Here is a 21,909-nt window from a genome sequence, read left to right on the forward strand (position 1 = left end):
AACATTATTCCTCAAAAATACAACTTGCCTAATAATTCTGCACTCCCTGTATTGATGCTGGCAGCATCTGATAAATCACATAATTTATGCATACTGAAAGTAACCTGCCATGAGAGGACAGAGTGCAGTAGCTGTGTATTAAAAGTGTTTAATGAATGTGTTTTGAATATATCATTAAGGTCTATTTGATCCCAGGAAGGAAAGTGTTAGTAAACAGATTTACCAATATCACAATTCTGGTAAAAATCTGACAGATTATTATTGAGTATTTAATTTAATACATGTTATCTTCAGTGATGTTTGACTGTCAGAGAGGAAGTAAAGAATACATAGAAAAACTGGATCTAAACATGGTCCCGTCCGAGCATGGAGGTCGGACAGGAGGGAAGACGAACATTTGATTGGTCAGAAGGTGGTGAGCTCATACCTCAAACCCAGGCTTAACACTGATGTTAACCTGAAGAAGTGGCTTACATGCTTTCTACTTCCTAACTGACAAAGTTGAAGAGACTCGACCGAGTGACCAAGTGTTCCCTTCATTTTTAGGAGCAATGTATTAACAAGATGATGATTTTCACCTTAATTAGACTGTTTTCTCTCTTCTATGCGGGAGGCGGCGGTAATGCAACTCGAAGCTGTTACACAGCCGCAAAAAACAGAAGAAAGAAACAGCAGCAGAGGAAGCGACGCCATCACATCCGGTGACGCAGAAATTTCAGTCGCCAGGCGCGAAGGAAAGCGTACTTCGGTTTAGACACAAACAGTAAAACAGAACAAGGTAAGAAAACTATGGTTTACGGTACCGACGCGGTCATTTATGTGGTTTACGTTACACGTTCGCCTGCAGCTAATAAAGCGCGAGGTCGACTTTTTTTTCTACGCGTTTCTAAAGTTGTAAAAATAAATAACTGTCCTCTTAAAAGTAAGAAAACCGTACTGTCCCTTTGTTAGGCCTGGCTGGAACAGTTCATGCTGCAGAATAACACAGTGTTGTTGAGAAAGTATGACCTCTAAAGTTTAGAAATTCACAACAAAGCACACAGCTGAGCCTGTGGGCTAGCAGCCTTGGTGCATGACTGCAGGGTTAAGTCTACATTCATGCACGCATTTCATACTGCAGGTCTGCATCTGTGAACTAACTGATGGTTGGTTTTCCTTTTTCTGTTTCTTTCTTCTTCTTTTTTTAACCAGGTATTTCTGATGTGCACGCCAGCAGACAGTGGAGATATAATCATCCTGAGTAGTGATGATGACGATGATCATAAGGATGACAGAGACATGTCCTGCCTCATCGTGGAGGTGGTGGATGTGAAGGAAAAAGGTGACAGCGGTTTTATTTTGTTTGCTCCATGTGTTTGTGGATGATCTTATGACTAATCACTAACAGCCTCTGTGTTCCAGACTGCGTGTCCTCTCCCAGCACTCTGGAGGAAGACCTGGTCGTGACCTTCTCCCGCCACGCTGATGTGCTACCTCATGCTCGCTACGACTGTCCCATACACCCTTTTACGTGAGATACACTTTGAAATGACCATCAGTGCTCTTTACCCCCGTCTTACTGTGTCAGGTGCTCACACTGCTTTTCTTTGGCACGCTCAGGCCTACAGAGTTGGAGACTAACATGCCAGTAGACAGTAACCAGCTCATTTGTGATCAGTGCTTCTGCTACATCTGCGATAAGCTGGCATCATTGGTAGGTGTTAATGTTAACAGGACAAAATGTTTCTGACCAGCAGTTTGGAGGGTTCACTAAACTGTATTCATCTGTTTTTTTTGCTTATTTTTGCTCTTGCCTACTCAAAAATTAAATAAATGCATACTTTGTTTTTTGTTTTGTTTTTTAATAACACTGTATCAAGAAACAGTATGGGGGGAAATAAAGAATTAAAGATTTTTTTGTAGTGTTATCAGCTCATTTTAAGCTAATTTTGAATACAGGTCCTCTTCCACTTCTCTTACTTGTGGTGTGCCATAAGGTTCTGTACTGGGCTCTTATTGTTTCCATTGTATCTGCTCCCTCTTCAGCACATTTTGGGGACCTTTAACAACATGACTGTCATCGCTGCTATCTGCTATGCTGATGACCTTCAGTTATACATCTCTCTTTTTAAGCTACAGATCCTGAATAGGTCTATGAAGAGTTGGATGGCAAACAGCTTTCTCCAATTTAATGAGGAAGTCCTTGTTTATGCCCCTGACTTATTTTTGCCTAAGGAAATAGAAGCTCTTGGTCGCCTTGCCTTGTTTGCTAAATTTCTATCAGGATTTGACATGAACATCACTTTGAGTGTTCATGTCTGATCTGTGGTTCACACTTGTTTTTATCACTAAAGACATATTGTCAAGTCCCATTGTGTCGCACTCTGACCTGGAGATTGTTATTTATGCATTTATTTCTTTACCCCTGGATTGCTGTAATTCATTGTTGTCTAAGTAAACACAACTTCCTGGAATGTCTGAAGGTTGGTCAGAGTGCTAAGTCTTCCAAGAGCTCTCATGGCACGCTGTTGCTGACCCAGCTGCACTGACTCCAGATTAAATTCAGAGTCGATTAAAAAAATTCAGGTTTTGATTTTTAGAGCTCTTCATGAACAAGCACCAGCTTATGTCAGTGAAGTTTTACATCCCTATGTCTCCAGCAGGTCCTTGAAGTCATGGGGAGGTCTCTTACAAAATAGTGATTGATGTGCTTTTCTCGCTGGTTTTTCAGTGTGAAATGTGGTGCGTGAGCGGCATTTGTCACTGCAACAGCCACAAGAGGAGCGCCTTCTGGAGCAACCTCAGAAACCATAAGCTGCTGGGAGGACTGACTGCTTTCAACCTCACCCTGTCAGAAATGGACTCGCACCTCCGACAAGCAGGTGCAAACAACAAATTCATGCGAGGAGACACCCGAGATGAACCTCTTGTACTGTACTTTAAATATATCTTACTAATGTATTTATTTATTTTCACTTCATGTCCAGCGACGTTGCTGCAGCAGTTCAGACAAGAGCTCTCTGCGCTCTACTCGTCCTACATGAAAGGCGAGGCACTAAAGGACTATGGTCTGAGCCAAGAGAACCAACAAGGCTTCATCTACAAGTATGTTTCATAACACTCAGATTTTGATTTCTATATTGCAATGATTAGGAGCCACATCTGGACCAATTATAAATCCATAGCTGTAAGAGATTCCCAATATGTCTATAAATATGTGGAGCATTTACATTGATTATTCAGGTCAGTGTTTTTACACTGTCTACGGGATGGGCACGGTCATAGCTGTCCGCTGTCTCTACCCTCTGCCTTTGCTGCACTGCCGCCACCACCTTCAACATGGAACTTCATCACTTTCCCCAAGTCAGACTTTTTAAGGCTTTTTAAGCTTCTTGAGCTTGCAGGTATACATCAAGCAGCTGGCTCGTAAATCACTTAATGCTCTGCTTTGATGTACAGTCCAGTTCACAATAACTTTGTATAATTATTTAGACATTTGACAGAAGGCCAACATTGAAGTGTGAACCACTGTCGTGGATCACCTTGTTCAGCACTTCCTTCTGGTCATTGGTCAGAGCATCACATGTCATGAGCTCCATCAGGTGTAGGAGGTCTTTCTAATCTGGTTGGTACAGTTTTTTGTGAAACCCACACAAAAAAGAAGAAGAAAGTAGCCATCAGTGGTCTTTATATTCACTTGGGCTTGAATTGTGGTCAATTCAATAAACTTTAGTTATATAGTGTCAAATTACATCAACAAGTGCCTCACAGTGATTTGGATTGTAAGGTGAAGATCCTACAGTTAGCCGACCCCTCTCGAGCCAAGTACTTGGTGACAGTGTGAAGGGAAAAACTCACACTGCAGGAGAAACCTGCAGCAAAACAGAGCTCAGGAAGGGGGCAAGTCTGGGGGGGGGCAAGTCTGCCATATCTTGTTACGGATCAGGTCCATGGAAGTTGCTGTGACAATTTTTTGCCTTGAACATTCCCAGTAATGAGCTTAAACCTGTGGAAAGACCAGCTATTCATCCTACAGATCACCAAGGCTCACCTCAAAAACATGTCCCTTTAGACCATCTGAGGTCATTTTGGTTCCCTGAGTCCTGGTGACCAATATTGTTTAACACAGCTGATGCCTTAACATCAGCCATTCTTGGAGAAAGGGTGCACACTTTTCTTTGCTTTTAGTGACGTATTTGGAGATAGTGTTATAAAAGCTTCAGTTTTTTTTCATAGGACTGCCTGGTTGTAAATCTGCGATTTTATATTTTTGATTTAATTATTTGTTTTAAAAGTATTTCTTTATTTATTGCTTGTTCTGTTGATGCATTACTGACTTCTCCTCTAAACCAGCGGTCCCCAACCTTTTTTCCGCCACGGACCGGTTCATGCCCAACAATATTTTCACGGACCGGCCTTTAAGGTGTCGCGGATAAATGCAACAAAATAAAACTAGTACCGGTACTGTAAAAAAGAAGATTTATTCATAACACACGTGAAAAGACCCAGGAAAACCGAGTTGAAAAAGTCTGACGTAACGCTTCAGTGAGGTCAGCTGTTAATTTTAGGAGTGCAGTGCTGGAACGAGTCCACACACTTGTATATTAAGACGTCTCTTTAACTTTCCTTTGTTTTTTTGTTGTGTTTGTTCCAGTTACTCACCGGTGTTTGAGTTTGTGTCCTCGTTCCTGAACCAGGCAGATCAACAGGACAGCAGAGCGGCAGTCATCATGAGTCTGGGGGCTGCTGAGGACTTTATTAGACATTTCCATTTCTCAGGGTACTCACTGCAGCATTTCCGCTTCTACACACATTCCTTTTTTTCTTAATTTTCAAATGTTTTTCAATATTTTTTTATTCCATTTACAGGGGTTTCATCTTTGCTTCTCCAATGGCTAATGTTGATACAGCTAAAACGATGTTACTGCAGAGGTAAATGCATGCACGTTGACTTCTTGTGTTATACCTGTAGCTCATTCACCTGGATATTCATCTTCTACTTGTGTTTGTGTGTGCTTACCAGGGTAATAGCATTGGTACAGAGACAGATGGTGATGGCTAATTTTACTCCAGACTTCATTAACAAACTACAGGAGTTTTGCAAGAAACTGCATTTCCCAGCTGAGCTGAGGAACATGAGAAACAGGTATGCTCGCCCTTTAACCTCCAGGGTTACCTGTTACATGTATATGTTGTTGCTATAACTTGATGTTTGTGTGCTCCAGCCTGTGTGTTCGCCCCTGGAACGACGTCCTGCTCGTGTCTGTGATGAAGGGACAGAACGTGTCAGGCGTGCGTAAGGACAAAGGCAAGAAAGACGTCCTGGCTGAACAGATTTCTGTGATTCTGCTGAGGACGGAGCTACTGCAGCATCAGCGCAGGTTTGTATACGTGAACTCATTCACTTTGCTGTGTGTAGACAGCTGTCTAACTGTGTTGTTTCTGTCTGCAGGTACAGAGAGCTGTGTCGATATCTACGAGTCGTCCAGACAGACAACACTGCACAGTGAGTACATGCACAGGTTCCTCTGTTTTTCTTTCCAGCAAAGTGCATTTTGTGTTATTGTCATGTCAGTACATGATTTAAAAACATAACCAGCACTGAGTGGTGTTTTGGGGGTGAGGTGAGGACCAGGCTTGACTATTTGTCGGCACTTTGTAAGAAAATCCTTGATCCAGGTGCAGGCGAGAGTGAGACAGTTTCCTGGATCAGGATATCAGTGTCGTAGGTGTAACGTGTTTTGTTCTACATTTACAAAGTAAAAACTATAAGCCGATCACCCCCACGCCACGGCCATTAGGAAGAGGGGAGGTTTGAGGCGCTTCTGCACTTGCTTCACATTTTCAATCTTCTTCTTCCAGTCTAGGATGGATAATACATTTTTAATTGAAAAAGGGGAAAACTGTAGCTCTTCCATATTTCATAGTTTAAAACCCCATCTGGAGTTCATTAATTCGTTAAATATAGGTTCAGAAATGACTGTCAATCTGCAGTTACCATCTATAGAGAAACTAAAATCTCAAATCAAACGTTTAAATATTTAGACACCAGCAGTGACATGTTGCTGACTTGCTGCATTGGATTTGTTTCTCTGTCAGGTATCAGCAGATACAAGACCTCATCCCCTACTTCATGTGCATGGCTGGAGACTTTTCATCAGCTCTCACAAGTTTGTTCCCCTCGGTGAATGCTCCCGCTTCCCACTTTACTCCGGACCTCTTCCTCTTTTATCTCAAAGTCTTTGAAACAGCGACTGCACCAAAGCTGACACCAGTCAGTAAACCGGGAGAGCTCTGCTGTGCTGGTGCAGCGTGGGAGTCTATTGAAGGTCCAGCAGAGATGTTTTGTTTTTTTTGGGGGGGGGTGGGTTTGTACCAAGTTCAGAAGTGACCCAAGTCAGTTTGTGCTTGTGTCTGATTTTTCTTAGTGTTACTGTAATCACGAAATTTTCAGTTGAAAGTGCATTACTGAAGCCATTCATGTCATCACTCCACCACATTCCTGCTTCAACTGTGCATCCACATACACCTCAATAGAGATGTCACATGCACAATAATGTCATGTGATTGCAGCTACAGCCCTTTAAAGTTATACTAACTGTGACCTCTGTGCTTGCTTCTGTATGACCGCCTCCTGTGTGAGAAGTCTTTGTTGCTGTAAGAACAGTAACAAGAGCATATGAATCAGGTCACATGGGAATCTGATTTTGGCCACACAATCGCATCATTAATATGAACAGTTCAACAAAAAAAATCAACGCAAAATATCCAAATGAAGCAATGAGGTTTGCAGTGTAAACGTAGCTTCAGGATAAGATTTAGTATAAAACAAGGATTGATAATAAATCTGATTCCTCTGTGTGTAGATGCTGTGCCGCTGAAACGTCATGAGCTGGTGAGGTTTGCTCTCAGGGCTCAGGGATGCTGCAGTGCTGTATATGCTGATGTAAGTTAAAAGCTCCTCATTCAAGTCTGAAAAATGTTTTTGTCTCTAGATATCTGCCATCTTTATTTCTTGGTTTAGGTACATTTTATACTTGTTAAAACCTTGACTAGTATGTCCCATGTCTGACTGCATGTCTAATACTCCTCTGATCCAGTCTCGGTGTTGGACCAGTTTGCTCTCGATTGTCAACAAGCCTTGCGGTTCACTCACTGCTTTACCCATGCCCAGTATGCAGTTTCTGCAGGTGTGTACTTCTTGATTGTTAGAGTTAGACTTGCAGCTTTCTCCATGTTTCTCTGCTTTGTTTCATTCTGTATTTTGTCTCCTCGATGTCTGAATGATGAAGGAAGCGCGGGATGTTGTGAAAGGGATATTGCTTGATCAGAAGGGCTCCAATATGCAGATCCCACGATCCTTGCATGAGGTCAGTGCATTAACACTTACACTTCAGTGTTTAGAATTTGCGAGAACTAAACAGTCCAATGTGTTCGCAGGTGTATCCAGATCAGGCCTTGCTCCTGTTGGTGACGGAAGCTTTGAGCCAAAGAATCCTCGATTCCGTTTTGTATCCGATCCTACCTGTGCTCAACACCTTTCAGGTAGCCAACTCTTGCTTTCCTTCCATAGACGCCACGCCACTGTTTGTGCTTTCACATACTTAAGCTATATCATGTAAAGGGCTCTATTGGCACACGCAACAATAACGGTGCTATAATTTTGTGTAACTATGACAGTTTGAGTGTCTCTTGCATCTTTGTCTCGCTAAAGAAATAATTAAAGGTACTTTTCGCGGCTCCCTTATTTCCCAAGGCGTCGCCACAGCGGATGGATCTGCATCTTTTCATTTGGCACTGGATGGCCTTCCTTTTTTTCCTTCCCCCCCTCCCTCAAATTACAAAACAACAGACGTGCATAACAAATAAGACAAGTACAGTATAAAGAAACATGGAAAAGCTTGTTTTAGAGAATCACTCTCAGCCTCACTCTTCTCAAATTGATTACAGGTCATTTTTTATTTATATAGCACCAAATCACAGGAATAGTCACCTCCTGCTATGATTTATTGGAAGGTAATACAGATGACCCAACCAACTGGTAACAGTGGGGAGGAAAACCTACCTTTTAAGACTTGGGGGGGGGGGGGGGGGAACAAAACAAAAGACACACTGTGGAAGAGTCATAAAATCCACATGTCTTCGGCTATTGGAACCACACACTGTTTTCCCTCAGTTAATTCTGTCTCCCGAATCCAAACTGGAAGCTGGTTCCACAGAAGAGGGGCCTGAAAACTGAAGGCTCTCCCTCCCATTCTACTTTTAAATACTCTAGGAACAACAAGTAGGCCTGCAGAGCGAGAGCGAAGTGCTCTAATAGGGTGATATGGTACTACAAGGTCATTAAGATAAGATGGGGCCTGATTATTTAAGACCTTGTATGTGAGGAGCAGGATTTTGAATTAAATTCTGGATTTAACAGGAAGCCAATGAAGGGAAGCCAAAACAGGAGAAATATGCTCTCTCTTTCTAGTCCCTGTCAGTACTCTTACTTTGATCTACAATTTTGTAGCTGCTCTCTAAAGAAATGTTTAAGATCCAGCTCTTCACTCAAGTCTCATCTGTGATGGAAACCACCTGTGACAGGTCAGATTAACACACCAGTAATGGATAAATAACTCTCCAAATTAATAAAAGCAGCTGGAGTTTAGTGTGTAGTTTCCAGCTGTTCACAGAAGTCTTTCTTCTGACATTTTCACACTTAGGATGCAGGATGCTTTCTCTTAGGTGAGAGTGTTACTCGCAGTTAAACATATGACACCACAACTTTAAAATTGTATGCTTTGTCTGTTTGTTTGGGGTCACTATTGACTGAAAAGATTCTATAATTTCACACTTTGAATTCTCGGGGGCTGTGCTGTTGTTTGTTGTTTAATCAGCTTTCTTGTGTTGCAGGAGAATTCATGGGCCTTTAGGTGGCTTTGTGAAAGTTTTTCCTCCAGTGAAGAACATCTGAAAAGATTCTTTCAGGCGATTGCACAGGAGAGGGAAAACAGCAGGTATGTGAACAAGTCTTGAGATAAACCACTACAAATCTCAGCATCCTTTAGCTAATCAAATTAACTTCCAGAAACAGAAAAGCTTTGATTTAATACAATCCCAGTTCCCCAAAAAAGTTTGTGTGCGTTAAATGTAAATATAAAAATGGAGTGTGATGTCAAGTGGCTTTATTGTCATTCCAACCATGTGCAGTACTCAATGAGACGAGACAACGTTCCTCCAAGACCGTGGTGCTACATATGACATAGAACAGATAATCAACACAGGACTACATAAAGTGCAGTGTGCAAAAACAAAGACAGTGCAACAAGAGACAGAACGATACAGACACAACAGTGCAATAGAAATGTGCAAAAAGTAACTTGGTGTATGAATGTGTGTGATTCTGCAGATAAGTGCTTGGTATTGACGTGTATGAAGGTATGCATGTGTGTCAGTCCAGTTACTGAGTGTTCAGGAGTCTAACAGCTTGGGAAGAAACTGTCTCACAGTCTGGCAGTGAGGGCCTGAATACTCCAGTACCTCTTGCCAGAAGGCAGCAGGGTGAAGAGTGTGTGTGCGGTTCCTCCACAATGCAAGTTGCTTTGTGGATGCAGCAGGTGCGTTAAGTGTCTGCGACGGAGGGAAGAGAGGCTCTAAAAGCGTTAGAGCTACATATTTATGCCGACTCATACATTACCTCAGCACAAGTGGGACAAGCAAGGACTTTTTAACTATGAAATATTGTCTGATAAAGGATTTTTTTTTTTTTTTTTTTAAATTCTAACAGCCATGTGATAATTTCAGCACTGCACGTGTGTCTGACTGAATCTCATTGTCATTACTTTTCTTCTTGTTCCAGTGCATCCTGATTGCACATACTTACCCCCTGCAGAGCTACAGAAGTCTTAAACACTGTTTACAGCACTGTTGCCTTCCACAAAGGTTTAAATACTGCGGAGAGTCGCCAGCGTCTTACAGATGCCCGACTGTACCTGCGTCCTCACACCAGCTCATGTTGGTACAATGCACATACTTCTGTTATTCACCATCTGATGACAAGAGACTTGATATTGATTCACCTTTTTAATGTTCATAAATGTTAATGTTACAGTTATAAATAAAAAGACAGTTTTATGCATTAGATTGCTGAATCGCTGCTTGAATATAAAATGATTTTATTGTCTCCACAGCAAAAGTGTCAGAGAGAAGGATGTTGTTGCTCTGTCATTTTATAACGGCACTTTGTTTCAAATCGTGTGCTGTATACAAAAAAAAAAAACACTGTTGGATTAACGGGCTTTTATGGAGTTCTAGTTACCACAGTAACTGATGGTGTAATGTGTACTTTTATAGACAAAAGTAAGGATTTTTTTACAAAAACGTTATAATTTTTTAATTCTAAGGAAATCCGTGGTTCCTGGTGCAGCTGCGCCCACACTGGCACTACTACTCGGATGATCTGATATCCTCGTGTTGGTGTTGTTCCCAGACCATCATGAAAATGTTGTTCCAGGTTCAACATTGCAAGTGACCAATCACATTGTTGTGACGTTATTCTTTTGCGCGCCAAGCCATTCGTGCATTTATGAAATTCCAATGTTGCAAGGACAATATCAATTCTGCTTACTGTTTATTAAAGGGTTACGGTCAGGGTCCGTTGATCGGCGGACAGAGGCGGTTTCTCGCAGCTTAAGTACAGTTTTTTGTTTTACGCGGTTTTTTCCCGAAGTCGCAAAAGTATGACGTCACAACATTCTGATTGGTCACTTGCAATGTTGATCCTGGAACAACATTTTCATGATGGTCTGGGAACAACACCAACACGAGGATATCAGATCAACCCTACTACTCACCATCTGATGACAAGAGACTTGATATTGATTCACCTTTTTAATGTTCGTAAAATGTTAATGTTACAGTTATAAATAAAAAGACAGTTTTATGCATTAGATTGCTGAATCACTGCTTGAATACAAAATGATTTTATTGTCTCCACAGCAAGATAAACAACAGTTGTTGCTCTGTCATTTTATAAAGGCACTTTATTGTTTCAAATCGTGTGCTGTATACAAAAAAAAAAAAAAAATCCCGGTTGGATTAACGGGCTTTTATGGAGTTCTAGTTACCACAGTAACTGATGGTGTAATGTGTACTTTTATAGACAAAAGTAAGGATTTTTTTACAAAAACGTTATTTTTTTTTTTAATTCTAAGGAAATCCGTGGTTCCTGGTGCAGAATTGAATCTGCGCCCACAGTGGAAAAGAGGTACCTGAACCATATCAATTTAAAAAAAACAAACAAAAAAAACAAAACAAATTTGTAAGTGCTATGGACTGTTTCTGCTTAATTTGAAAAAGGAAAAAAAAAATCCTACAAATTCATAATCGAGGGATAAAAACAGGTAATTATCTGGTGTTCATGCAAGCTAACCATTTTGGCATAATAATGCCAACACTATAAATCCATTATCAATTCAGCCAAGAAACATTAGTGATCAGTTCACTCCCTGGCTTCTCCAGCCTGCACATCAAATATCCTTGGGCAAGATACTAAACATTTGCCCCTGCTGCATCCCTCAGTGTTTGTGCAATTGTGTGACAAGGCTCCAGTATAGAAAAATGCGCTTGTTTGAATGAGGCTTGCAGTAAAAAGCACCCGAGTACTCAGTTGTAAAGTGCTTTAAAAGTACACATACCTTTACACCACACACAGCTTTTACAAAACAGTGCACACTTCTCCACCAATGCTTCACTTGAGATTTTGGTGATGGGTGATTCAATGTAATGCACTACCTGTCTGTTCAAACAAAATGGTACTGATCTTTCTGTTTAACCTTTAGCAAGAACCCATTGACATCCAACAGACCTGCAGGTTTACTGCATGGGCCGCATTGTCATTAATAGTCGTAGAATAATTATAGGCTGCCAGTTATTTGTGACTATCAGACATGCTAAAGGCAGGGTGACAGGTTTTTACAAAGTAATGATGTAATGGACCTACATGTCATGTGGATGTCCTGCTGTACTCTATAGTAAACAGTACTCTATAGAGGTTACAGGCTTGCTTACATTGCACAGTGTTCAGATAAGGCTCAGTTTTCTTAAATTACAAGTTCATGTGTCATTAAGTGATAAGGCTGCCAGCATGTGGAAGGGTTTTGGTGCCAAGTGAGGCACTAGTGCAACGATGTGACCTAAATCTATATTTAACACTGCACATAAAAACATTTTTTTTGTACCGAAATGTTCACAGCAGCAGTTGATCAAACCTAAAAATTAGAGAAACATCTAAACATTCAGGGTTTCTTTTTCTCCGTCTGGACGCCTATGATGTCATTGTGTTTCTGTGCATTTGCACTGAGCTGTAAGCAAATCTTAACACTGGAGGTCCACGTCCCGCATACCGCTGTTTAATGAGATGAGACAGATAGCTCATCACTCTCAAATCACATTCGCTCACACCTCGTTCACACCAGGAATCCTCTTCTGTGTTACCCTTCTCTTTAGCAACGCATAGATTTTTAAAAAGAGGTATAAAAGTGTGCACCAGTACGTGATTGACCAGCGCAGCAAGGCAGCTCTCCAGATGCTGCAGGTAGGTGATGCCCCGGGTGATACCAGTGTGAGGATTGGCCAGTCTGCTGAGAAGAGAACCAGAGTAAGACGGGCACCGCAGCGTCCTCTGGTCGAGGTCCAGCAGAGCCACATAACGACTGTAGCGACTCAGAGAAGGAAGGATGGTGGAAAAAGAAGCTGAGGATGATCTGGTGCAAGAAACCATGACATGGATGTGACATTAATAAATTTCATTTATGACCTGAAGCTGAAGAAAAAAAGAAATAAGCTGTAGCCTTCTACACATGTCAGTTTACTGTCATTTCGGATCAACTTGAAGCTACCTAGACCCATAAACTTAGCAAGTAAACAATGAAAAGCATAAACCTCAGCTGCTCAGTTTGTAAAGGTGGTGACAGAACTTAATGTTTCCAGGTCTGACCAATAACTGCAGTCATTCGCCTTAAATGGCCACCTGATTAAAAGCGTTTATATACAGTTAAAGCACCCAACTTGACAGCAGACAAACATGTTTACAGTCTGGGACAAAAACTTTTTGGCTAATGTCCCCTCCTCGCTCATTACAACTGTAGGGAGGGTCATACTTTTTAAATTTCTCTATAAGATCTCCAGTTAAACTGTATTTGGTTTAAAGTCATGCATTATTAATGGTTTGGCCAATTTGAGGGCTAGTGGATATAAGCCATAGCTGCCTGCTAGCTCTAACCTTAGCTCAATGAACTGGACATCTCATCGGTATGAGGTTGCTGACTTTTAATTACCTTAATGAAGTTACGAAACAAAAAAAGCAGGACTTGTAATGTATTTTAACAAGTCTGTACTCTGGTTTTGGCGAGTGAAATATTATTTTATTTATACGTTAGCAGGTATCTGGTTAGTGCTGACCAGTAACCTAGCATTAGCCACTAGCCACCCTGTTACCGAAATATTTACTGCCAACTCAAAAATAAATGCATAAAAATAAACAAACAAAACAGCAGGATGGCAGATAGCCCTCACCTGTACACTCCCATCAGTCTCCAGGTGAGCAGGTCAGTCAGCTGAAGGGGCGTGGTCAAACACATCTTCACAGCACTTCTATGAGGACCAGGAGCAGGCAGGAAGAGGGTCAGAGCATCCACCGTCTTCCTGACTAGGTTCTCATCTCCTCCGATGACAACCAGTGGCCGGCCACTCAGGAGACAGAACACTGCATGCTGGGAGAACGAGTTGTGCTTGATAAACCTGAGGGCTCTGAGTCCAGCCTTTCTCCTCCTCCTCTTATCCCAGCAGATGTTGCTGTGGATATTTTGAATGGGGGATGGGGGCTCTGAAGATTCAGTGAAACTGATGCTGCTGAGTGTTGACTCCTCATCAACACTCAGCAGCCTCAGGGGAGGGCGGGGGGAAGACCAACGATCCACCTCGGCCATGTAGGAACCAGGTGCAAAGTTCGCATTGTCCTGGGGCATCAGCCGCACCTTCTGGTGAACCTCAGGTGAGGGCTTCATCGCTTCGTCAGCTGTGGAGTAATAACAATATTTTATATGTTTTAAAAAAACTACAGTAATCAGCTACTTTCCCTAGCAGTTAAGCGCTTTATTAAATGATCAGCTGTTATAATTTTAAATTATGTCAGAAGAAAAAAAAACCCCAACTAAATTTGCACTAAGCCACGATTACAAATGCATATTTTCCACATTTTTAAAATAGCTTCTCATTAATTTCTGTGTTGCTGCAGATTTTATTTAAAACGGATAAAAACCATACCGACAAAGTGAATATATGTTTTTCATAGTTTTATAGCATGGATGTAATAACGAGAGCTTGAGAAATGAATAGTTGCACAACGTGTTACCTTGCAGTAGTTTGGAGGTCTTCTCTTCACTGTCGTCTTTGCGAAACTGATTCATCTTTATGGCGCCTGGCTGCTCTTTGATCATGATGTCATCAGTAACCATTGTTTGCTCCAAAGGCTCTTCACTTTCAACGCAACACTGATCTTCCTCATCAGGCCCATCATTTTCATCCTCGCCTACTGCAGCAGGTGCATTCAGTGTCTCTTCCTCTTGGAGGACTTTGTAAGACTTATCCACCATCTGTAGTTCTTCTTCATTCTCAAAGCCGTTGCTAAGAGGCTGCAGCTCTGCTTCCTCCTCTGTGATGGCGGTGAGGTCTTCGGTAAGGATGGATTCTGTGGTGCTGAGCACTTCAATGCTGTCCTCGCTGTTGGCACGCTTTGCATAAGCTCGCGGGTGTCTGATGCCAGTGTCTACTGCTGCACGCCTGCTGCAACTCTCTGTCATTCCGACTGGTGTGTCTGTGGAAGAGAAAGGTTTTTGTTTCATTTTTTTATTTTAAAATAAGCATTTAATCTCACTAGATATGTAATGAAAAGCCGAAAGACTTTTTTTCATTGATATTTCTTTAAACCATCATTTGTTGCTTAAATCCCAGACATCCACACAGGAGCAGAGGATCAAATGTTCAAACTGAGTCCCTGTGGTATTTAATTAATATAAGACAAAATCAAACATGTCAGAGTTTATTGAAAGCCACCCAGTGGACCCGATTAGACCTTTGGGTGGGCCAGTTCTGATATATTTGGCACTCTTGATCAACAACCAGACACTATTTGTTATTTTTGTTCTTATATGAATTGACTAACAAAAATACCCAATCCGCCAAACATTTATTTGAGAAATGTTTCCGCACTGCCGTACCTCTGCTGTCGGCGACATGCTGCGTCATGTACGACTTCTCAGTTCCGAGCACTTCGATGCTGTCACTGCTGCTTACACTCCCCGTCATCTCTGTGCCAGGACCAGGACCAGGGGTCAGTGTATGTGCTTCTGCTGCCTCCAGTTTGATTGGGATCTCCTCCACACAGGAGAAGAACGACTCCATGCTTGGTGGTTCTGGCTGAAACGCCCCGCCAGTCCTCTTACTCCCCATGTCCTTCGGCAGCTCCACCTCAGTGCCCTCTTCATCAGCATCGTCCGGGCTCCATAGCTCAAACAGGAAGTTGGTGAGTGTTAGTCTCCTGGACAATGATTGTGTGGCATAAGTAGTTCGCAGGACACTTCTGTCACCACGGAGACGTCGCTCTGTGTCTTTGAGCCGGTCCTTCGTAAGAGACAGGTAGTATTCGTTGCAAAGCTCCTCCAGTGGCTTCAGGTGGTGCTCTGACTTGCAGGAGGGGGTGGAGAACGAGAAGCATGGCTCAAAAGGTGGCAACAGCAATGGATCCGTGAGAGAGGTGGCTGGGTCATAGGGCAAGAAGTCGGGCTGTTTGAGCTTCCTGTTTGGGTAAGATGCGACCTGACGAAGGAGCTCTCTGTGATTTAAGACTGAACGCTCCACAGCTTCGAGCTCTTCACTTTCTCCTTCAGATTCTGTCAACACATTTACCGTTGTCTGACGTTCTGCGTCCTTACGAAGGGTCAGCCGTCTGTACCTGAAACACAGGCAGTAACATGTGGTGAGCAGCCCTTAATTAACTAACAGTGGTGTCACAGTTTCAAGGCTGCCATGAACTACAAACTTCTGGGAAAAGCTAAATTTCTTGAGAAGACGAGCCACAATCTTAGCCAAAATAATCTTCTGTTTCAAGCACCCCACTGGCTTTCAAGTGGGGTGCTTGAATCTGTTTGTATCAGAGATTATCAAAAGTCCAAAATAAATTCAAGTTTGCGCAGCTGAATTTTGTTTTTTAAAGTCATTAGATATTTTTGCTGTACAATCGTCCACCCTGAAAAAAAGAACAGTTCAAAGAAACCATTAAAAGTTCAAAATTACCATGACAACCATGCCCAAGATACTTCTGAGTCTACATTTCTGAATACACACTTATGTGGGTTTATACATGTTTTTTAAAACATAAAAGCATCCCTGAGATTTGATGACTGAAGAGCTGTGTTATAAGCAAGTGAGTGGATTTGTGTAAAAGTAAAAGATCCTACATTAAAAATCCATTTGATTTTTAGCTGGGGCATGCAGTTCTTTTAACAAAAAGAAGGTTAAAGTTAGCAAAAGGTTATCAAGGAAGGCGGGGCCTAATGTTAGACCTGCTAACCAACCCTGCACATTACAAGTCATTACTAGTGGAAGGTGGTATCCAGCTCCTTCCTCTTTCAGGTTAGGCTTAGGCTTGAGGCTAGAAATTCAAAGTTACAGTGAAATTATCACTAAATGCAGCTGTGCCAAATAAACAAGAGGCCACACAGGAGGATCTGAAAAATAAGAAGCATCCTTTTTGATAAATGAAGTGATGCTTGAGCTTGTGACTGCTTCCTCTTTAACAGCTTCCCCTTTTCACCACTGAGATAGAAATTGAAGCATTTTCACTCTCTTCAGGCCGTCTTCATTATTCCTTCCAATTTACGCTCTTAATCTGCTCAAATTAAAGATATTTAGAAGTAAGTGGCTTGGATATTTTAGTACAAACAGTTTTGCACAGAACCGTCCAATTTAATCAAAGTAAAAAGTGCTGCTCTTACTCGAGCTCCTGTAGTTTTCTCTGCAGCTCAATAGAAAATGCTTGTCTGTTTCCCGTCTTGAGGCTTTCAGCTGCCTCAGCGAAGCGTGTCGATAGCTCAGAAAAGTTGTCCATCAGCTTCACCTGGTCCGAGCACACGTAGGCCATGCAGAAAGGGCGCACCATCCCCCGAGCCTCCAAGTCGTACAGCGTCAGGTGATGAACATATGCAAACGCATTCTCTGCTGAATCTCCCAGGATTACTTTGGAGTCCTCGCTGAAGTTGAGTCGGGGGCCGGGAGAGGATGGAGGGGTGTGGCCGGGGCCAGACGCTTGGTAATCCACAGACATGATGCGAACAGAGAAGTGGTTGAGGTCAAATGACCCGAGGACTCTGGAGTCCTCCGGTATTGTCAGCACAGGAGATGGACCCACCTGGAGACACAGAGCAGGGGGTTTGTAGAGATGTAATCAAATCAGTCACTAATCATCTGGCTTTAATTTTAGATTTGTGGATTTATTTAGGTAGTCCAAAAATCACAAACTTGATTCAGGGGCTTTTTACCACATATGGAGCATACCACACCCTCTGTTCTTAGAGCCTTAAATAAGATGAAGAAAATGTCTACAGAAAAGCCATTCACAGTCATGAGAAAAACTCAACACACCCCATGACTTAATAGCTTGTAGAACCGTCTTTAGCAGCAATAACATGAAGTAATTATTTCCTCTATGACTTTATCAGTCCCTCACACCATTATGCAGGAATTTTGTTCCACTCTTAGCAGCATTACTTCAGTTCATTGAGAATTTCAGGCATTTGTTTCTGCATAGCTATGGTAAGGTCCCATCACAGATTTCGATTGATGTGCACACTTTGACTGAGCCATTGAAACAGCTTGATTTTTTTCTGTTTTTTATTCGTTCTGTTGTAGATTTGCAGCTGTGCTTGGGATTATCGGCCTGTTGCACGATCCAGTTTGCACAAAGCTTTAGCTTTTAGACACAGCCTCACATTTGACTCTAGAATTCCTTGATATACAGAAGAGTTCATGGGCATCTCAATGACTGTAAGGAGTCCAGGTCCTGTGGCTGTGAAACAAACCTAAATCACCACCCCTCTACCACCGTGCTTAACAGTTAGTATGAGGTGCCCTGTGTTTGGTTTTCTCCAAAGATGGCGCTGTGCATTATGGTCAAACATCACCATCCTGATCTCATCTGTTCAAATGTCCCAGAAGTCTTGCGTTTTGTTCAGATTAACGCTAACAAACTTAACAAGCTCTGCTGCCATGTTCTCTTTAGAGAGAATAGCCTTTCTCCTGGCAAAGCTTCCAAACAAGCAATACTTGTTGAGTCTTTTTCTAATTTTACTGTCGTGAACTTTTAACATGCCTGAGGTGCAAACTGCCGAACGTGTATCTGTATGATACCGCTGGGAGCAGACATCCTAAAATGTACTTGTTTACAAGGGGCGTCCTTATAAACAGAAGAAAGCTGTTTTCAGATGATTTTTATGCTTTTTCAGAAATAAAGAATGATGACAAAATTAAGACTAATATTACCATAAATGCTTAAACCTGGTTTCTCATTTGTTGTTTTTGTTTTAATATTATGTCTTTACTTGCCTTTGTGTATTCATGTCATGCCATGTGTTTTATTCATCCTTCATCACTGAACCCCAGCAATAATAATGGATTGGATTTATATAGCGCTTTTCAAGGCACCCAAAGCGCTTTACAATGCCACTATTCATCCATTCGTGCATTCACACACTGGTGGAGGTAAGCTATGGTTGTAGCCACAGCTGCCCTGGGGCAGACTGACAGAACCTCTGGCCAACACCAGTAGGCGGTAGGGTAAAGTGTCTTGCCCAAGGACACAACGACCAGGACAGAGAGCCCGGGGATCGAACCAGCGACCTTCCGGTTACAGATACGCAACAATGTGGGAAGTTGCACTTGCTAATTTATTATTTGTAACTTTTTGATTCGGCGTCCCTCTATGTGAGAGGTGGCTCGTTTGTGTGATTGACTTGGAGAGTATTTCCTGTTAATCATTCAGTAGTTCTGTCTTGACAAAAAGATCTTAATCTTAAAGAGACTTCCTGAATGAATAAACGTCAACTCACTATCTGCTGCAACACAGTGATGCATAAGTATCTAGAAAACAGCAGGAAATATATTGTTTGTATTGGAGTAAACATGGTTGCACTGTAGAGAATGCAGCCTGATTATATGTGTGTAACAAGTGATGCCGTGCTATTATAATACCTATGCACCTTAATGCAGATAAAGCAGGGTTATAAACCTAGGCCTGGATTGTCTTTAGCTTTCTTCTGGGAATTTATAAATGTAGGGGAGACCGGGAATAGTTGTAACGTGGGTCAGTTGTAACACTTCCAATTTCTCCAATCAGGGCTAAGTTTCAAATGATGTGACTCATCCTGTGCATGCCCAATTCAGTTCTGCTATCACACGTGAAAAATCAGCACATTTTGTCAAACACAGACAATTTAACATGAAAAAAAGTCATTTGTATGGCAAAAAGTAAGTTTTTCTACTTTATTTCAATTTGTGATAGCATTATCTGCTTTGCAGTTAAACTCATCAAACTTAAATTATGTTATTTGTATGTCTATGGGGATATATTCTGTGTAAGTCTTTAGTGCTAATGTTTTAGCCGTTGGCTGTAATGTTAGCTAGTTCATGGCTATAGGAGTCTGGGTCAGTTGTAACAGCAACAGTCTGGGTTAGTTGTAACAATAATGCAGATGTTACAACTTGCCACACTATTACTTTAACTGATATTAAACAAGTTGGGGCAACGACATCAGCAGAGAGAGGTTCACTGGTCGCATTTATATATGCGGTTAATGCCATTGGCAACACAATTCCTCCACTGTTTGTGTTCCCACATTATGCAGACCTCTGTGTCAGAGATGGACCAGTAGGAAGTATTGGTAGTGGAAATAAGTCAGGATGGGTGCAAGAAACAGATTCCCTCATCTTTCTGAAGCACTTTGCAAACCACACCAAGGTAAGCCAGGATAAAAAGTAATGGAATTGCGATGCTGGTGAACAACTACATTTTTTCAGCTTCATTGTTATGTTCAAAATTGGTGCAAGAGTTGTAAGTTATAATGCCCACTGAGCCAATGAGGCCAAACTCAAGGAAGACCAACCAAAATTAATGATATATTCAGTTGCAGAAAATTCCATAATATGTTCAAAAGCTAGATTTCTGCATTCTGTCACACACACACATAGCTACATAAATGGATGTAAGTGCATTCATGTGTTGAATAAACAAAGATTACATGTTAATGTTTTGTTAGTACCCTTATTTCATTGTGTTACATTTCACCCCAGGATATGTTACAACTAACCCAGACTATGGGGTTAATTGCAACATTTCACTCTTTGTGTTTGAGACCATACCATGCAATGGGTAATTGTGCTGCAGAGAAAATAGCTGCACTATTTAATAGCAGAGACATGTAAATACTTTGCATTACATTTTGAATCCACTACCTTAAAAGAGCTTCAATTTACAGACAGAAATGTCAAAAATGTTACAACTATCCCCGGTCTCCCCTACTTAAACTTTTTTTTTTTTACAAAATAATCTTTAGCAGATGGGTTTGCAATACTTCAACACCTATTGTTTCTGAAGGAGAATCAGTAAATATGGGGGTCCAACTTTGGCGTATCCCATTTGACACTTTACAAGCTCCATATTTGTATTATTTAACTGTAAAATAGCTTCACATAACAGTTCAAAATAATCTTTCATTATCCTACACTTGATGTAGTCCCTCAGCTCATACCATGATTGACTGATTGTGCATAAGATGACCATATTAAAGCTACCCCTTCTCCAATGCCTCATACACCTTTATATCAAGCACACGGGGATTACCTGCAGGTGTACTGACCCCATTATTCGAAGCTTTTTTTGTGTTTATGAGAATCCACCCTGTTAAAACTATATAGACAGAAAATAACCCCCCAAAAACATGGGATCCCGTTTAAAACAAGTGCGATCACAGTAAGAAACCAGCAGTTTTTGTTTGAATGAAGCAAACACACCTGCTCTGAGAACTCAGCCACCAATATGAAGTCTCTGTGAAACTGTGCTGCTGTGCTCCAGGGATGAGAAGAGGGGAAGCGAGGGACAGAGAGCTCTTCAGGTAGACCCTGAGCCTCCTGCTCGTCTTCCTCTCCCCCAAAGCCTTCCGTGCTGGTGAAGGCCAGCAGGTCCGGTGACCCGATCATCTTGACTCGGTGAAGGGTCAGCCCCCAGGAGGGTATCAGCGAGTACCTTTGATCTACTCCGCAGGGGAGGAAGAGTAGGCTACGGGCTCAAACACCGCCATGTCGCGGTGCCGCCCAGCCTACAGTCCGTGAGTCAGCTGTTCACACGGGACCCAACAACAACCGCCGCTACCAAGGAGGCAAAAAATAAATAAAAACAGTTGCGCAATTTTTTGTTGCAACAAAACTATAATGTTATTGAAAGTTAACCAGATTGAAACTTCAATGTGGGTCCTCCTAACCACTGCGTTTCAGCGCAAACAAGCGGCGTTTCCACAAACACGCAGCACAGAAAAGTCGACGGAGAAGCGAAAGTTCCCTGCGGGCTCAAGTAACACGGTTTGCTGACCTTCTCCCGGGATACGTGTTCCTCTTTTTCTCGCAATTAGCAAGCTAACTTTGAGTCTAAAACATGTGCCTCGCTGTCACATATCTGACCTGTGCCTCTTTGCAAATATTTAACCTTGTGACGGGCAGCCGCAGGGAGAGACGCCGAGACGCTCCCGTTCCTTGAGACGTCAAAGTGGGTGCTTTTAATGTGAAGCCCCGCGGGAGGTCCGCACTGCAGCAAGACTCGATAATGAACACTTCCGGTCACTG

At 42.0% G+C, this 21,909-nt stretch overlaps 2 protein-coding genes and 1 pseudogene across 4 annotated transcripts; 1 reads left to right on the forward strand and 2 right to left on the reverse strand.

The window, feature by feature from the left end:
• The first annotated feature begins 633 nt into the window (after positions 1–633).
• Positions 634–10,099, forward strand: zgc:112980 (uncharacterized). Of its 3 annotated transcripts, XR_013098921.1 has the most exons (20): positions 634–778; positions 1,192–1,321; positions 1,402–1,510; positions 1,600–1,693; positions 2,711–2,861; positions 2,967–3,084; positions 4,634–4,759; positions 4,849–4,911; positions 5,003–5,125; positions 5,205–5,360; positions 5,432–5,485; positions 6,079–6,308; positions 6,846–6,925; positions 7,080–7,169; positions 7,272–7,349; positions 7,420–7,524; positions 8,492–8,565; positions 8,685–8,706; positions 8,875–8,978; positions 9,821–10,099. XR_013098921.1 is itself a non-coding variant. In XM_004568305.5 (19 exons), exons 2-18 carry the CDS (start codon positions 1,201–1,203, stop codon positions 8,933–8,935), a joined length of 1,833 nt encoding a protein of 610 aa, XP_004568362.1. In that variant the 5' UTR covers positions 634–778; positions 1,192–1,200; the 3' UTR covers positions 8,936–8,978; positions 9,821–10,099. The 3 variants fall into 3 exon arrangements, 2 of the variants coding, with proteins under 2 accessions (XP_004568362.1, XP_004568363.1); XM_004568305.5 differs by lacking the exon at positions 8,685–8,706; XM_004568306.5 differs by lacking the exons at positions 8,492–8,565; positions 8,685–8,706.
• LOC143419038 (small ribosomal subunit protein eS1 pseudogene) lies at positions 3,259–4,093 on the reverse strand (annotated as a pseudogene).
• A 1,744-nt stretch (positions 10,100–11,843) lies between the features above and the next one.
• Positions 11,844–21,909, reverse strand: smcr8b (Smith-Magenis syndrome chromosome region, candidate 8b). The gene is made up of 6 exons (XM_004568307.4): positions 21,085–21,909; positions 17,016–17,428; positions 15,240–15,973; positions 14,375–14,836; positions 13,537–14,038; positions 11,844–12,725 (listed from the first exon to the last, which is right to left on the reverse strand). Exons 1-6 carry the CDS (start codon positions 21,268–21,270, stop codon positions 12,287–12,289), a joined length of 2,736 nt encoding a protein of 911 aa, XP_004568364.3. The 5' UTR covers positions 21,271–21,909; the 3' UTR covers positions 11,844–12,286.

The sequence above is a fragment of the Maylandia zebra genome, linkage group LG6 (genome assembly GCF_041146795.1).
Source record: "Maylandia zebra isolate NMK-2024a linkage group LG6, Mzebra_GT3a, whole genome shotgun sequence".
In the NCBI taxonomy this organism is placed as follows: Eukaryota; Metazoa; Chordata; class Actinopteri; order Cichliformes; family Cichlidae; genus Maylandia; species Maylandia zebra.

Excerpts from the sequence above, each read along its gene's own strand:
- zgc:112980 (XM_004568305.5), top strand. The coding sequence starts at position 1,201 with ATGTGCACGCCAGCAGACAGTGGAGATATAATCATCCTGAGTAGTGAT. Across the intron at positions 5,486-6,078 it reads CAGACAGACAACACTGCACA|GTATCAGCAGATACAAGACC; the intron begins GTGAGTACATGC and ends TTTCTCTGTCAG. Across the intron at positions 6,309-6,845 it reads AGCGTGGGAGTCTATTGAAG|ATGCTGTGCCGCTGAAACGT; the intron begins GTCCAGCAGAGA and ends CTCTGTGTGTAG.
- smcr8b (XM_004568307.4), bottom strand. The coding sequence starts at position 21,270 with ATGATCGGGTCACCGGACCTGCTGGCCTTCACCAGCACGGAAGGCTTT. Across the intron at positions 17,429-21,084 it reads TGGCTGAGTTCTCAGAGCAG|GTGGGTCCATCTCCTGTGCT; the intron begins GTGTGTTTGCTT and ends CTGTGTCTCCAG. Across the intron at positions 14,039-14,374 it reads GACCTCCAAACTACTGCAAG|CTGACGAAGCGATGAAGCCC; the intron begins GTAACACGTTGT and ends ATTACTCCACAG.